The sequence below is a fragment of the Schistocerca nitens genome, chromosome 5 (genome assembly GCF_023898315.1).
Source record: "Schistocerca nitens isolate TAMUIC-IGC-003100 chromosome 5, iqSchNite1.1, whole genome shotgun sequence".
NCBI lineage: Eukaryota > Metazoa > Arthropoda > Insecta > Orthoptera > Acrididae > Schistocerca > Schistocerca nitens.
Genome location: NC_064618.1, coordinates 800,448,707 through 800,466,905, shown reverse-complemented (window position 1 = coordinate 800,466,905; position 18,199 = coordinate 800,448,707). Strand labels below are relative to the sequence as shown.

At 42.6% G+C, this 18,199-nt stretch overlaps 1 protein-coding gene across 1 annotated transcript in view; it reads left to right on the top strand.

The window, feature by feature from the left end:
* LOC126259200 (mediator of RNA polymerase II transcription subunit 23) overlaps positions 1–18,199 on the top strand; it is a 177,091-nt gene that overhangs the window by 20,824 nt on the left and 138,068 nt on the right. The window contains exon 2 of the mRNA XM_049955791.1: positions 16,397–16,641. Within this exon, the coding sequence (XP_049811748.1) occupies positions 16,397–16,641 (245 nt within the window). The remainder of the gene's footprint in view (positions 1–16,396; positions 16,642–18,199) is intronic.

The window sequence follows — 18,199 nt, the reverse complement described above, 5'->3', positions numbered from 1 at the left end:
ACTATATACTATAGCAAGAGGTCCTTTTTCTATATGAGAATAGTTATGTTGCACTGGTGATTTTCAAGTGATGTCAGTTGGTTGCTCCCTTGTTGTCAGGGGTCTTATGAGTGAGTGTGGGTGCAGTGCTGCACTGAGAGTTGATGGCGATGATGATTTTTTTTTAACGTAAGAAAGCTTCTAGCATGTGGCTGACCACTGGGATTCTGTGTCCTTGTTTCTGCTCTTGTTCAGAGGGTATGAAATTTTGGTGGTGTTGGGGATAAACTGGTAGCAGTAGTAGCAGCAGTTGTCTTAGTGCAGGATAAATGTCCTGGGTGCTGCTAAATTATCTGTTACTTTGACATGAGCAAATGTGGACTCGATTCCCACTTTGCTTAATATGTTCTTTAAGTAGTACAAGCATGATTCAAGAAACTTGGTTTGATCAATTTACAGCATAGATTATTAGATTGAAGTTGCACAAAAAACACTGTTAAATTGCTTAATGGTTTTTTTCTCTCATGGTGCACATTGAAAAATTTCTGCTAGATAGTTTGCACAATGCAGGAAGTCCTCAATAAGTTCTTCTTGGTATTCCTTGAATGTAGCTGAGGTAATGGTGACACCAACCATTAAACTGTTATACTTGTACGTACCAAACAGTGTATTTATAGCTAATAATGTATTCTACAGTTCTGTGTGTGTTGACTATTGCAAATAAGCAATGAATAAATCAATTTTTTTAGTGTGTTGGACGCTGTCTAATTTGGCTAGCAATTCCTCTGGACACAGAATGGGGTATAAGTGTTTGACTAGTTGAATTATGCAGTGATGATGAATTTCTGTGGCCTCTTAAAATCAGCTTTAGTGACTTTATGCAAAGAAAATTACACAGAATGATTGGCAGCAAAGCATGTGGGTCAGATACCTTGAAGGATACATATGCCTTAAAATTTGTAGCACAGCTTATAATAAGCTCAATTAACCGACTACAGTCTATACATAACTCAAATGGATTCAAAAATAATATTGTGAAAAGGAAAGTTGCCACTCACCATATAGCGGAGATGCTGAGTTGTAGATAAGCACAACAAAAAGACTGTCCCAAATAAAGCTTTCAGCCAATAAGACCTTCATCAAAAATAGACCACACACACACACACACACACACACACACACACACACACACACACACACACACACAAACAAACAAACAAACACAAATGAAACTCACATACACATGACTGCAGTCTCAGGCAACTGAGGCCACATTTTGAGCAGCAGCACCAGTGCATGATGGATGGGAGTGGCGACTAGGTGCAGGCATCAAGGCTGGGGTGGGGAGGGGGAGGGATAGTAGGATAGTAGGGTAGGGGTAGTGGACAGTGCAGTGCTGCTAGGGAGCCCGCAGGGATGAAGTGGAGAGGGGGTAGGGCAGCTGTGTGTAGTCGCGAGGTTAGACAGAGGGCAGGGCAGAGGTGGGGTGGGGGGGAGTGGTAGTGGTAAAGGAGAGAAGTAAAAAGACTGGGTGTGATGGGAGGGCTGTATAGTGCTGGTATGGGAAAGGGGAAGGAGTTGGATCGGTGAGGACAATGACTAATGAAGGTTGAGGCAGGGATGGTTATGGGAACATAGGATATATTGCAGAGAAAGTTACCACCTGCACAATTCAGAAAAGCTGGTGTTGGTGGGAAGGATCCATATGGCACAGACTGTGAAGCAGTCATTGAAATGATGGTTGTCATGTTTGGCAGCATGTTCAGCAACATTGTGGCCAACTTGTTTCTTGACCACACTTTGTCGGTGGCCATTCATGCTTGTTGACCGTCATGCCCACGTAGAATGCTGCACAGTGGTTGCAGCCTAGCTCGTAGATCACATGACTGGTTTCACAGGTAGCCCTGCCTTTGATGTTTGTGACCGGACTTGAGTAGGTGATGGTGGATGTGTGGTACAGGTCTTGCATCTAGATCTATTGCAGGGGTATGATACATGAGGTAAGGGGTTGGGAGCAGGGGTTGTATAGGGATGGACTAGTATATTGTATAGATTCGGTGGACAGAGGAATACCACTGTGGGAGGTGTGGTCAAGATAGTGGGCAGGACATTTCTCGTTTCAGGGCACGATGAGAGGTAGTCAAAACACTAGCGGAGAATGTAATTCAGTTGCTCCAGTCCTGGGTGGTACTGAGTTATGAGGGGAATGCTCCTCTGTGGCTGGACGATGGGATTTTGGAGGTGGTTGGAGACTGGAAAGATAAGGCATGGGAGATTTGTGTTTGTACAAGATTGGGAGGATAATTATGGTCAGTGAAGGCTTCATTGAGACCCTCGGTATATTTCAAGAGGGCCCGCTCGTCACTGCAGATGCGACGACCATGGGTGGCTAGGATGTATGGAAGGGACTTTCTGGTGTGGAATGGGTGGCAGCTGTCGAAGTGGAGGTTTTGCTGATTGTTAGTAGGTTTGATATGGACAGAGGCACTGATGTAGCCATCTTTGAGGTGGAGGTCAACACCTAGGAAGGTGGCTTGTTGTGTTGAGTAGGACCAGGTGAAGCAAAGCAAATGGGGGAGAAGTTGTTGAGGTTCTGGAGGAATGTGGATAGGGTGTCCTCACCCTCGATCCAGATCGCAAAGATGTCATCAGTGAATCTGAACCAGGTGAGGGGTTTAGGATTCTGAGTGTTTAGGAAGGATTCCTCAAGATGGCCCATGTATACGTTGGCATAGGATGGTGCCATGCGGATGCCCATAGCCGTACCTCGGATTTTTTTGTAGGTAATGCCTTCAAAGGAGAAATAATTTTGGGTGAGGATATTGTTGGTAATGGCGAGTAGGCGAAGTTGTTGGTTTGGAATCTCTTGGGCATTGAGAAAGGTAGTGTTCAGTAATGATTAGGCCAGGGACATTAGGGATGTTAGTGTAAAGGGAGGTGACATCAGTAGTGACGAGCGGGGCGCGTAGTGGTAAAGGTACAGGAACTGTGGAGAGTCGGTGGAGGAAATGGTTAGTATCTTTTATATAGGAGGGTAGGTTCCGGGTAATAGGTTGAAGGTGTTGGTCTGTGTGAGAAGACATTCTCTCAGTGGGGGCACAGTAACCGGCCACAATGTGGTGTCCTGGGTGGTTGGATTTATAGACTGTAGGAAGCATATAGAAGGTAGGAGTGCGGAGGGAGGTAAGGGTGAGCAGAGAGATGGACTCCGGGGAGAGTTTCTGGGACTGGCCTAAGTATTTGAGGAGTGACTAGAGATCCTGCTGGATTTCTGGAATGGGGTCACTGTGGCAAGGTTTGTAGGTGGATGTATCTGACAGCTGGTGGAGTCCTTCTGCCAGGTAATCCTTGTGGCTCAAAACAATGGTGGTGGGACCTTTGTCCGTGGGTAGGTTTACAAGGTCAGGATCAGTTTTTAGGTCGTGTACTGCGGTTCTTTCTACGGATGTAAAGTTAGTTCCCATGTTGAGGGATTTGGGGAATTATGGTGAGACAAGGTTTGAGGTTAAAAAATACTGGGAAGTTAACAGTGGGTGATTTGGGGGCAATGCGGGTGGATCCCAGTTGGGTGGAGGAGTGAACTGAGCTAGGCAGGGTTCAGTGTTGGTCTTTGGTTGTGTCTGATTGGTAGGGTTGGTTGCGAGAAAGCGTTCCCACTGTAGGAACCAGGAGGAGGAGAGAAGATCTTTAACAAGTCCTGCATGATGGAATTTGGGAGTGGGGCAAAAGGAGAGGCCTTCGGAAAGCACTGATATTTCTGTCGGACTAAGGCTTCTTTAGGAAAGGTTTGTGACTGTGCTTCGGGTCTGTTTAGGTTCTGGATTGTGTGTGGTGGAGGGAGGAAGTTTAGGAGGGTGAGATAAATGCTTTAGGTCTGTGAGACAGGGTTTGTCAGCTATGAGGGGATGTGGAGGATGTTTGGAGGTTGTTGTAGAGGTGTTGGACACAGGTACTCCAAGGTGGGAGTAGGAAGTGCGCAGGGTGGAGAGCTTTATGAGGTGACCTTGTGCACGTTGCTCTAGTTCCTGGAAGGCAAAAAGTTTCAATGTGTGCTATGGGTTCCTGTCTCGCTGACATACTAAATTTACCCCACCCTCCAAAACTCCCTCCCACCACCAACATCAACAGCAAATCAATGCCAACAACACTAATTGAGGTATACATGCCAACATCACAAGCAGAAGAGGAAGAGAGAGAATATTTGAGGTCATTGAACTGGCAACACAATATGTAAAAGAAGATGATAAGCTAATAATCATGGGGGATTGAAAGGCATTATAAATGAGAGAGGAGAAAGACTAATTGAATTCTGAAGTAACCTTTAGCTTGTAACAGTGAATACACTGTTCAAAAATCACAGGTGGAGGAGATATACTTGGAAAAGACTTGGTGACACAAGAAGATATCAGCAGGATTAGATCGTGCTGAGACAAAGATACCAGAATAATATACTGGATTGTAAGATGTACCCACTAACGTGTATAAACTCAGTCCGCAATTTAGTAATGAAGAAGAGAAGGCTGAAGTTTAAGAGAATCAGTATTGAAAGAAGTGGGATCCTGAAGTACTGTGCAAGTTGCGTTTATGTTAGTATGTGTGTGTGTGTGTGTATGTGTGTCTATTGCTGACAAATGCCTTAATGGCCGAAAGCTTTAATTGTGTGAATCTTTTTATTGTGCCTATCGTGACTCAGCATCTCTGCTATATGGTGAGTAGCAACTTTCCTTCTCTGGTATTGTTGAGAAATAATAAGTTGTTTTTGAAGTTCTCTGAAGCAGTAGATACTGCAATAAAGAATACCACAGCATGCAGTTCAACTGATGGAGAATGGATTTCTCTTAAGAAAGACAGTCACAGACATTGGACAAACAAATGTAGGTAGAAGAAAGGCAATGGTGAAGAAGCCTTGGGTTACAGACGAAATACTTCAGTAGATTGACAAAAGAAGACAGCACAGATATGCTCAGGAAAAGACAGTAACATAGTAATACAGCAGCGTAAGTCACTTAGGAATGAAATGAATAAGATGTGCAGGAAGCTGAGGCAAAATGTCTGCAGGAAAAAAAGAGAAGAAATAGAAAAAGAAATGGTCATTTAAAGGACAGGTCCATCACATAGAAAAGTCTAAATAACCTTCAATGAAATTCAAAGCAAAGATGTCAATATTAAGAGTGCAGGAGGAATTCTGCAGTTAAACGTAGATGAGAAATTGGATAGATGAAACGAATATTCTGAAGGCCTCTATGAGTGAGAAGAGCTGCCTGCTGATATGATAGATGAAGAAATGGAATTCATTTTGGAAGACATAGGGGATCCAGTATTACAGTCAGAGTTTGGCGTCAGTTTGGAAGACTTGAAATCAAATAAGGCAGAAGGCATAAATAACATTCCTTCAGAATTTCCAAAATCATGTTGGGAAATGGCAGACAAATAAATGACTATTCAAGGTAGTGTGCAGAGATCATAGACATATCATCAGACTCTCAGAAAAAATCATCCACACAATTCTGGAAACAGTAAGGACAGATAAGTGCAATAATTATTGCTCTATCATCTTAACAGCTCATGCAGCCAAGTTGCTGGTTACAATAATGTTTAGAAAAATTGAAAAGAATATTGAGGATCTCTTAGGTGACAACAAGTTTGGCTTTAGGAAAAGGAAAGGCCCCAGAGCCGTAGTTCTGACACTTTGCATGGTATTACTGGAAGCAAGACCCTTTCATATCATTTGTTGGCCAAGCAAAAACATTCAACAATGTAAAATGATGCAAGTTCAAAATTTTCAGAAAAATAGGTGTAAATTATAGGGGAAGACATATAATATACAATATGTATTATATCGATGAAGAAACAGTTGGAATGCAAGAATAAGAATAAACTGCTTGGATTAAAAATGGTGTAAAACGGATAAAACCTTTGTTCCCTATGACAGAGAACCAATAGTGTTGTACCTCAGTGAGGAACTTGAAACATTTAGCTCAGGACAGGAACATGTAGAGGAACTTTGGCTCAAGTTTAAAAGAATAGTTGACCATGTAGTGTTAGATGTGTACCCATTAGGACTGCCCCCAATGGGAAAAATCCTCCATGGTATACACTCACTGTAAAGAACCTTCTAAAGAAAGAGAGACTACAGCAGAATGGGTGTAAAACCAAGTGTAGGGTTCTAGATAGAGAGATGCTGAATGGAATGTGTTTGGCAGTCAAGAGAGCAATGCATGAAGCTATCAGTGACTAGTGTAGCAGAATTTTGTCAGATGATCTTCCAAAAAGCCTGTGGCACCAGAGTTAGTGTCCTGTCATTTACGGACAAGACAGGAACAGAAATTGAAAGTAGCAAAGCAAAAACCAAATGCTTAACTCTGTTTTTAAATTTTCTGTCACAAAAGAAAACCTAGGAGTATTGCTCCAGTTTAATTCTCATACCATTGAAAAGAAGAGTGAAATAGATATTAGTGTCAGTGATGTTGAACAACAGCTGAGATCATTAAAACTGAGGAAAACCCCAGGGCTTGATGGAATCCCTGTCCAATTCAATGCCTAATTCATGACTGAGTTAGCCCCAATTTTACTATAATCCATCATAGATCCCACAGCTTTACTTCTGCCAGTATCTCGTCTCCTACCTTCAAAACTTTACTTTCATATCAGCGCACACTCCGCTGCAGAGTGAAAATCTCATTCTGGAAACATCCCCAAGGCTGTGGCTAAGCCATGTCTCCGCAGTATCCTTTCTTTCAGGAGTGCTAGTTCTGCAAGGTTTGCAGGAGAGCTTCTGTAAAGTTTGGAAGGTAGGAGATGAGATACTGGCAGAAGTAAAGCTGTGAAGACCGGGCGTGAGTCATGCTTCAGTAGCTCAGATGGTAAAGCACTTGCCCGCGAAAGGCAAAGGTCCCGAGTTCGAGTCTCGGTCGGGCACACAGTTTTAATCTGCCAGGAAGTTTCATATCAGCGCACACTCCGCTGCAGAGTGAAAATCTCATTCTGGAAACATCCCCCAGACTGTGGCTAAGCCATGTCTCCGCAGTATCCTTTCTTTCAGGAGTGCTAGTTCTGCAAGTTTCGCAGGAGAGCTTCTGTAAAGTTTGGAAGGTAGGAGACGAGATACTGCCAGAAGTAAAGCTGTGAGGACCGGGCGTGAGTCGTGCTTCGGTAGCTCAGATGGTAGAGCACTTGCCCGCGAAAGGCAAAGGTCCCGAGTTCGAGTCTCGGTCGGGCACACAGTTTTAATCTGCCAGGAAGTTTCGGTTACAGGTTTGTATGACCCAAAGGAGAATGTCACTGAGACATTGAAAGAACTGAATTGGCAGATGAAGACAACGGACTCTACCCCAAGAGTGTCTACTCTCAGTGTTTCAAGAACCAGCTTTACATGAGGGCTCTAGGAATATATTACAACCCCCTACATACCAGTCCCATTCCCACACTCCATATGTGAATCAAATGTGGAAGAGCCCTAATAACCGGTGCGGTGGGAAGTACCCTCTGCCATGCACTTCACAGTGGTTCACAGAGTGTGGATGTAGTATCAAACATTTGCCTTAGTTTGAGGATGAAGTTCCTGAGAATTTACGTCTGGAGCATGATGTGAATTGTAGGCTGTGGGAGGGAACAATAAAAGAAGGTAATTGCATCATTTGAGATGTGCTATAGAAGGATGCTGATAATTAAGTGGACTTATAAGATTTTTTTTTAAAGGTTCTCTTCAGAGTTGGTAAGGACAGAATATACAGAACACATTGACAAGAAAGACAGACAGGATGATAGGATATATGTTAAGGTATCAGGGAATAACTCCCATGGTACTACTAATCTTTTCTGTATTTGTGTCAGGTGGTAAGGCACAATATTCTCTTGCTGATAGCATAGACTTGTTTTGTCTCTTCCACAAGTCAGTAATTGATTACAGAAACCAATTCCGAATTGATTTTTGTCATTTTAGCACAACCTCTATAAAATATTTGGATTTGTTCTATCAGCTTTCCCCCTTATTGTTCCATCTCCCTTCTTGTAAAGCAGTGATGTTGGCTGTACATCTTGCAGTTTTAAAACCAGCACACGCACCACCTCCCAACACCTGATGGATTTGAATCTAGCACTCTTGCGTGAACCAACCTTGAACCTTCATGTGCATCCTTGAAATTTTTAGCGCCTATCGATAGCGTCAGTTGCTGGCAAGCAGCAGTTGAGTGAAGTAGTGTGTAGTACTCACATTGGTTTTTCGTTGCAAGGGAAATGATGGAACGACTTGAGCAGTGCCACTGCATCAAATTTTTCCAGAAACTGGGCAACAGCCAGATGGAAACCATTTGGAAGATTCAGATGACTTTCGGCGACGATGTTATGGGCATCACACAGATAAAGATGTAAAACCAGTTTAAAGATGGCTGCATATCAGTGGAGAGCAAGCCACGGTCTGGTCGGCCATCAACATGCTGAAATGATCAGGTCATTGTCAAAGTGAATGCTGTGGTGATGCGTGACCTTCGTGTGACTAGCAGAGAAGTTGTGGAAGAGGTGGGCATAAGTACTTCTTCGCACATGTCATTGTGATTTAAGATTTGGCCATGAAGAGAGTGTTGACGAAATTCCTGTGGAAGCTACTGACAGTGGAGCAAAAGCAACTTCATGTTGAAGTCTCACAGGTCATGCTAGACTCAGCAGACAGTGGCGCCTTATTCTTGAACACCATAATCACTGATGACAAGTCCTAGATCTAAGGGTATGACCTGGAAATGAAATCAATCATCACAGTGGAAGCATTCCTCGTCACCAAGACAAAAGAAAGCCCGCCAAGTACGCAGCAACGTCAGAGTCATGCTGACTGCTTTCTTTGACTCCTTCAATGTGGTACAGCACGAGTATGCACCACAGGGGCAGTCAGTCACTGAAGAGTACTACAGGGATGTCCTCCATTGCCTATGTGATGCTGTGCAGTGCAAGAGACATGATTTTCAGTCAACAGGAAATTGTCGCCTCTATCATGACAATGCTTCAGCACATTCCTCGCACGTTATTTGGACAGATCCTTTATCTGCGCGAAGGCTTCTTCACAATCTGGTGCCCAGTGAAACTTTATCTCCTCCTTCAGGAGATGTGTGAGGGGTTTTGGCATTTCTTCAAATTTCGCCACCACTTTTCGGTAATAGCTATTGAACCCAAAAAAGTCCTCAACTTCCTTTTTGGCTTGTATGAACAGGGAATCTGTTCCCCATCCTAGCTGATAATATCACCAAAATAGTGAACTACCTTTATGACAAAATGGCATTTCTCCAAATTCACTTGTCATTGACTAAATACATCCTGTAACCCCATTTTTCATTCCAAAGGGCATTCAGTAGTACTGGTAATGACTGGATGGAGCCGTAAACGCGGTCTTGGGTTAATCTTCTGGTTTTACTGCCAACTGATTGTACCTACTTTGCAAATCACAGTTGTAAAATATTGGCATTCACCTAGGTTATTGAAAGTTTCTATAATATTTACCAGTGGGCACACATCTGTGACTGTACAGTGATTTAAATGTCATTAATCACAACTCCAATCCATGGTTTTCTTGGGTAGAGTTATCTTATGGTATGTTATCAGAGTTGCTGACAGTGGTCTGAAAGACTGAAATATTCTAAGAGTATTTCCATTTCCTCCCTATCACCTCCCTTTAAATGCAACATTTTTTTCCTGCAATGTGGCTAAATTGACATACTGTTCCAACTTGGAGTACTATGTGTTTAACTCCCTGTCTAAATATTCCTCTGCCATTACCCCTAGGTTGGCTGTTAGTGCACTACCTGGCTCCTGTCAACATCTTGCCTGCACAATACAGTAAAATGACCATATTATTTCACCTGGCCCAATTAATCATTGTCTGCTAAAGGTTCCACTACAAACAATATATTGATTAGAAAATCAGCTCTTACATCTACCCAGACTAGTTTTCCTATACCGTATGGTATTTTAACTCAAGATTTGATCGTAAGGGATCATGCATGCAGTTTAGGTCACTTCCCCTGGACATGAGTGTGCCATGTAACAGTTAAGTATTTTCAATAATAGTGGCTAAACAGAATGATGTAATATTCTTCTCGGGTATGCAGCCGGATCATGACGTCTTCCAGACACAATATTTCCGCGGTCCAACCGGCCGCCATCATCAGGTGAGTGCGCTGGTGCACCAGCGCACTCACCTGATGATGGCGGCCAGTTGGACCGTGGAAATATTGTGTCTGGAAGACGTCATGATCCGGCTGCATACCCAAGAAGAATATTATCAATTATTACGCCGGGAAAGCCTTCGTAGTCAGAATGATGTACCTTACAGCTGTACTATGCACAATTTCAGATTGATTCTTCAAGAGGCTCACGACTCTTTAGTGAGTACGCATGTGGCGAACATGAGGCCCCAAGTGAATGCAGCACCTACTTCCCTTCCTGTGCTGTTCTCTCTCATTTCTTACTGTTCTTCCTTTTCCTGCTCTTTCTCATGGTGGCAGCCCTTGATGCTGTCCCAGCATTCCACCAGATTCTGCTCCATTTTGCTTGCCACCTTTTGGCTGAAGTAATTTGTGGCCCCTTTCCAGGTTTGACCTTCACTTTCCAAATTTTCCTGTAGAATGGGGAAGAACATATTAAATAGCGCATATTGCATGCAGTGTTAAAGACCTGCTCACAATACCGGCATAGGCTCCTATTTTCACTTGAAAGCCAAGGCGGTAACCCATCTGATGTAGTGGAGTTGTTATCTACCGTTGTGGTCAAACCCCCTGGACAACATCTACATGTGCCAAACAGTAGATGCCCATCTTCCTGAGAGATCAGGACTGCTGGCAACAGGCATTGCCGGATGGCCTTTGCTGTGGCTGGGTGGTACCTGTGGGAAGAGCCTTGTTCAGAGTAGGTTGAATCAGGACATTTTGCACGTGAAACATATTAAATTATACCAGAACATTGGCCATTCTGATCCGGATGAGCAGCTTTCTCCTCCTGCGTCTACTGATGACAGTGCTCCCTCTTGGGACCTGTCTCCCTGGACATCCACAGATCAGAAGCCCGACGCTAGACAGTGGCTGAAGGAATCACTACGTGTGGGTCACAGGGCTGCCCATTCTTCGTCCGTTGCCACACTCATTGCAGGTAGGCCCTTGAAAGAATCCCGGCCAGTAAAGGCTGTAAATGAGAAGGAGAGGGAGAAGGAGAAGAAGAAGAAGAAGAAGAAACAGAAACAGAAACAGAATCGGGAGCAGATCCTCCCACGTTGTTGGATTCTAAACCAATGCTCATTGATGTGTGTTCACTGCCATTGGTGATAGGGAATGATCTTGGATGTGACCAGGCATCCTGGCCCCTTCTTGCCTAACCTGGACACCCATAATGTGATCATTCAGTGGAACTGTAATGGATATTACTGTCACTGGTGGAACAACAACACCTTATTTCCTCCTCTTCTGCAATTTGTGTTGCTCTATGAGAAACAAATTTCGCTGATGCCCATTCCCAAAGCTCTGGGGCTATTGCGCATCTGTCAGATCCATGCTGGCCCTGAGAGGGCACCTGGGAGGGGTGTGCATATTGGTTTGCACAGATGTGATTGGAGTGAGGATCCCCCTTCACATCATGTGGGAGCAATAGCAGTGTGAGTGCAGACGACCTCAGCAGCCACCATTTGCAATGTTCACAAATCTTCAGGAAGGCTACTTACCTTGAGTTGACCAGTTGAGCACCTTATCCAACAACCCCACTTCCCCGGCCTCCTTTTCTCCTGTTCAGGGAGTATAGTGTGCACCCCCACCCCCACCCCCCTTTCCTGCGGGGGAGTACCACATTGTTTGGTAGGGGCCTCTTCCTTGACAGGTTATCACTGACCATGATCTGTGTTTCCTCAATGATGGTACTCCTGCCCATTTCAGTGCCACTCAAGGTGTACATAATACATACGACACCACTTAGTGCCATCACATTTTATTACTCTCCACGATTAGGATTTTCGAGGCTCCCTACTGTTTTTTGTTAATCAGTTTTTATCCGATTGGTTGTTTTGGGTTCGAATTGGTATTTCATTTATCTCTCCACAGATTCAAGAGAACAGCACCGTACAGGAATCTATCATGAGTGGCACTCTGTTCCTCATTACCATCAGTGGGCTAGTGAGCTCTGTCAGGCTGCTGGTAACCCTGCGCTGTATGCTGACAACTTCTGCATGTGTTACAGCTTCCACTCAGTAGCCTTGGCTGAAACCCTGTTCGAAGATGCCATCCAATGGACCTCTGCGTGTACCCTATCCCACAGCTTTCAATTCTCTCCTGAAAAAATGTGGGTCAAGCATTTCTGTTGTCATACTACAGTCCATCCTGACTCAGAACTCTATTTGGGTACCCAGTGCTTTTTGGACCTTATTTTTGATAAAAAGCTGCCTTGACTGCCCCATACTCATCAACAAAGTCTAGTTGCATGTGGAAGCTTAATACTCACAGCTTTCTTGCCCACACGTCATGGGGTGTGGATTGTGCTACTCTTCTCCATCTTTAATGGGCCCTGGTCTCATCCCAACTGGACTGTAGTTCTCAGGTTTATGGCTCAGTGGCACCTTCAGCTCTGAAATTATTTAGCATCTTCAGCTTTGAAATTATTAGACTGTCTGGTCCCACATTGCTGGCATTGCTGCTTCTTGCTCCACTTGTCAGCAGAGTAACTCCTATACTGGTGATTCATTGACACACTGACTTTAGTTGTGATCGCGACAGCATCCCCCAAACTTCCTGAGATCAATTATAATGATGTCAGAAGGCTATAAGCACTGCCACCACATGTGGCGTTTCTCAACTGTCACCATTTGTAACCAGCTAATTCAGTGGTCTGTTGTTCAGATTTGGGGGAGTATTTCTTTGGTTGGTCAAGATAGTTTAACCTCTCACCCACGCATTGTGAATACAATCAGTGGATGAGAGAGTCAGGAGTCCATTAAAGATGAGGGTGGCCAAACTGGTGCATACCCTTGCGTTGGCCCATGGTGTCCTCATACATGGTGCAGTGGAGGCAGCTGTGCATGAAAGCCTTGTACATCACTGAGTGGCTTACTGACAGTGTGCTACAGTGGCAACCAGCTGAGGCCAGTGTAGCAGTCTTGCAGACCAGAACAACTACACTTAGCGCAGATTGTGGTGACTTGATGTGCGCCCGCAGCATTCACATGATTCCATGGGCAGCTTGGTGGTGTTGAACTTCAGACCTGAACAAGTGAGTTCAGTGAGTGCCTGGTGGAAGCACTAACCAGTACACATATTCACTACCAAACTGTTTGTTGCTGGGTTGTCATCAAATATGCCTGCTTACAGTGCCCCACTCAGAATTATGTTGTCAGGTGGTGAAGACACACACAGGTGACTAATGCAATGCTGCATTGGTACCTAGTTAGAAAAGTCTCGCCACATGTTGATGTTAATGCTGGAGACGGTTAGCCATAAGTTAATGTAAATGCTGGAGGTGATTAATAGGTTGGTTGTGTCATCAGCTGCCTGCCTTCTGGGACAGCATGTGTATCATTGTGCCTCGGTGTTCCTCTATGTTGCGGTATTCCATCCCCACTGCAACACATTATTGGAAATTTCACTTCTCCGATAGATGGATGTGTTTCTCAGACTATTTCTTTGAAAGTGACATGTCTGCCATTTCACCATTCTCAGTAGCTCTGGAGGGAGCTTTCAGACCCTTAAAGTGGGAAAATGAAGAAGGAATGCATGTTAATGAAACAGATTTTGTTAGCCATCATTGTTTCCCTGTATTGCAGACAAAACTTCAGTAATGTATGGAGGAACTTAACAGTGCACGTTTGCAAGTAGTCAATTTCAATATGGTTAAAATAAAGTATAAACAACATATTAAAGAGAAAATAGCATAGATTAACAATGGAGTAATAGAGACAGTGGATTAGTTTTTGTGTTTTGTACATTTAAAGGCAATGCATGGTTGATGGTTGAGAGATAAGGTCTTTTAATTAATGCAAAAATAATTCGGAATCTCAGGGTTGGTCAGTAAACAATAGTGAAATGCCATCTGGGAATTATTAAGAGTTACAGGAAAACAAATAAATAGATCAATGAACAGACTGAAGGAGAAGACATTAAATGGAGATGGGCAGAGCATGTAGCCATGCGAGTTGATAGCAGATGAACTATGGAGGTCCTTTGTTTGATTCCAAGTGGTATGAAAAGACTAAGATGACAACCTGGGTCAAGGTAGGTAGATGACATTAGAAGATATTTAGGAGTAACTTGGATGTGTAAGTACTGTTGGCCATTGAAATTGCAACACCAGAAATGATACCAAAAAATGAAGTTTTTCTTATTGTGTACATATACTACAGTAGGAAGAATATGTGATTAAATTTGAATTTCATTTGTGGACAAACCCGACTGGGCATTGAGGTGAACCGAACTTGGATGACAGGTATCAGTACATCATTTGATGCTGCTGCAACTGTATGCCAGAGTCCATCTTAGTGGTTGGGGAGTGGTGATGTGCCAGTGTGTCAGTAACCTATGACCATATGTCTTTAGTGGTTGAAAGATCTGGAGAACATGCTGACTAGGGAAACAGTTGAACATCCCTGCATGAAGAAAAGCCAGGACAGCAAAGATAACATGCGGTCTTGCATAATCTTGTTGAGAGATAACATTGTAGGGACTCTGAAGACAGGGCCCGGTGACTAGCTTTAACAAGTCAGAAATGTAACGGCTGCCATCAGATTACTGGCTGGGTGAAACAGTTGATCATGTTATGTACCCATTGTCCCCCGTACCATCACACGAAGCGCTTGACCTGATTACTTGGCCTGTATGGTGGCGACAGATGCAATATGGCAATTGCCTCAGATCCTCCACTCTTTGGTATATCTATCATCATGCTGTACGCAGAACTGGAACTCGTTTGAAAAGATGATGTGGTGCCACTCGCGTGTCCAGTGTTGTCGGTCTCACCATTGTTGGCAGATCTCTCTCTGTTGCTTTGTGAAAGAAGCTGCAACAATGACTGCGTTGGTGATAGTCTGTGGTTTTCAGATGTTTTTGCACTGTCTCTTTGGTTACTTGTCCTGCTGCAAAGAAGCACATTTCTGACTAAAAGTATGTGACAGGCTGTAAGATCCTATATGGCCAAGCAAATATTGTGTCGTCGTCCCCCCCCCCCCCCCCCCCCCTGTCATTAGTTGTGTGGGACCATAGATGTTCTGCCTGGTCCTCCTGAACCCATCAATTCAGTTATTCACAGGGCAGTCACAGGTACCAGTCAAAAAATGCAACAATATAGCAGTACAAGAAACCTCAGTCTCAGTAGTCAACAATCCTAATGCTGTTGACTTATGGCATGTGCTTTTACATGTTTCTCTTTCTTGCAAGATGTGTGACATGATCTTTTCAGAAACAAACAACATTCAGGTGAAATATCTGAATGAGAAATCCTCTCCATAATGTTTTCTTACTTAGATGTTGTATATGGTGTTATTCTTACCGAACTTGCATGGTTGCGCTGAAATGCTAATGGTTTGCAATATGCCAGCATGTAGTTACCTTCATGCTAATTTAACACCTTCACGATCTTGCAATTTTAGTGGCCATCAGTGTAGCCAAAGACCATGTAAAAGACTACAGGAGGCTTTTATCCAGCATTGGATGTCAAATGGCTAATAATTATGACAATTACATGAATGTGAAGTATGTAGCAGCAGGTAAACAGTAGCTAAGTATGGCACTATAATGGGAAAAGCTGTTTTGCTTACGAAAGTGCTTATTTAGGATCCCATGAAGCATTCATTGAACACAAATAATGTAATATAATAACACTATAAGCAGACATTAATCATAGCTCTCAGTATAAAATGTTTATTTTGAATGTGCACCTTATAATGCTTTCATGTAATCAGTGATCCAGTTGTGCATGTATGCACATATGGAGGTATCTGTGTTGGCAGTTGTTCGGAGTGTACATAGAATGCATGACAATCCTAACGCTTTTTCATTAATACACAGTTTAATACAGATATTTCATGTATGATGTGTCCATAGAGTTTAGACAGTTACAAGAGCTGTTATTTTGATGCATTGGGAAAGTGAGAGCTACATTGATTATGTTGGTTGGGAGAAAAAAATTGTCTTGTCAAAAGATGAGCCATGCCCGTCAAAGACACGATGAAAACCTTTTTATAGTGGCAATTATTGAATATTTTAGGTGTTTAAATGACAACTGCTTTAGATCCCTGCATATATTTTTAAAATAATTTATAGTATTCTTTTTAATTTTGTGTTGGAGAGTAAAGTTTTAGTAGTTGGACGTTCACGGTCACTTGTGTTTGCAATTTTCTTGTTTTATTTATTTATTTGTCGTGTTATCGTATTGGAAAAAATTGTAAACTTGTTATTCTGGGTTACAGAAAGTGGACATGATGGAGGAAGCATTCAGCTGTTGCTTAGTGCATCGACCTGAATATGAGGCTGCAAAAATACAAACTTTTCAACAGGAGCTGCAAACAACTTTGACAGGGCTGCCTGCAGAACAGGTGGAGGCAGCTGTAAAGCTATATCTTGTGACAGCAGCTGGAATGACCAATCACAGCCGCTTGAAACTGCTTCTCTCTCTTCTTGAGAATCTTGTCACAAGTAATGTCCTTCCAGCAAGGTAAAAATACAGTGAAACTTTACTTTGTCACTTTTTTCCTGTTACTTAATATGAAATATTTGCTGGGCAGTGTGCAAGAAAATCAGTGAAAACGTGCAAATGTGGGCTTTTATATCTTACATTGTTGGATATACACTACAGAAGAAAACAGTATAAACTAATACAAACTGCTGGACAAAAGGATTGGAATGCATGAAAGAATCATCATAAAAGTATATTATTTATGCTGCACTTGATTTATATGCTGCTGCCATAACTCTAAAGAGATATTGATGTTCATAGTTTTTAATATCTGGATAACTAGGTAATGAGACTGAGCGATAGATTGGTGTGACATGTTTTGTCCTTTTATTATTTATTTTGATAATGGAGGGAACAATGAATACCTATATGTGTAGGGGAGTTTAAATATTGAAGTTTACATAGGTAATGTAAATTGTTGAAGATTTTTGCATGATAAGAAAATAAGACTGTATCAGGCTTGACAAAAAAAAGCCAGTGTTCTGCAATCGCATTAAACTTGTACATGGTGTCACATACTGTGTCTACCATCTTCAAATGTAACAGAAACATGACAGATGCAAGTAGTAATTTAATATAATATGAGATACAACTGCATAAATTGTCAATTTCTAAAGTACGGTATGTAACACATTTTGGTAGATTTCATTACACCATTAAATTCACCTATTTCCATGGATACTCTAATGAAGGTGTTGGAGGAAGCCTTCCATAACTTGTCTTAACATATCCTGTGGACTGGTGCTTATTTCATGGGTAGTGACAGACTTAATTCCAACAATTGTTTGCAAACGATTGGCACAGATGCATTCCTTCCCATAACTCTATAGAAAGTAATCTGCAGCAGTTAAATCTGGGGAGTGAGATGGCCATGGCAGCAGCCCAGCCCTATTGTCTGTAATCCTGGAATCGGGCCAAGTGAGATGGTGCAGTGGTTAGCACACTGGACTCAAATTCAGAAAGACGATGGTTCAAACTCACGTTCAGCCATCCAGATTTAGGTTTTCCATGATTTCCCTAAGTTGCTTCAGGAAATCCTGGGATGATTGCTTTGGAAGGGCATGACAAATTTCCTTCCCCACGCTTCACACAATCTGCGCTTGTGCTCCATCTCTAATAACCTTGATGTTGACAGGATGTTAAATCCAAACTGTGTTCCTTTTTTTCCTGGAATCAGGAAGTTCTGCAACATTTTGCAATAGTGGTCAACATTCACTGTTGCTACAAGTCTGGCATCATCCTCAAAAAATAGGGTGCTGCCAGCTCGATTTACCACCCAACTTTTGGATTTACCCAGGGCTTTCATGTAAACATTGTATATTTTTCCAAGATGATTGCAAAAATTTTTGCTTATTAACATATCTGAAAAAGTTTGCTTCATTGGACATCAATAGTAGGCAAAGAAACAGTGTGTCTCAGTTAATTGTTGCAAGAATATCAGTGCAGTTCACAAGTCTGTTTTGCCTATTAATATATCAACTCGTGAACCATGAGCAATTAATATGGATGAAACTTGAAATTGTTCGGTAAGCGGCAC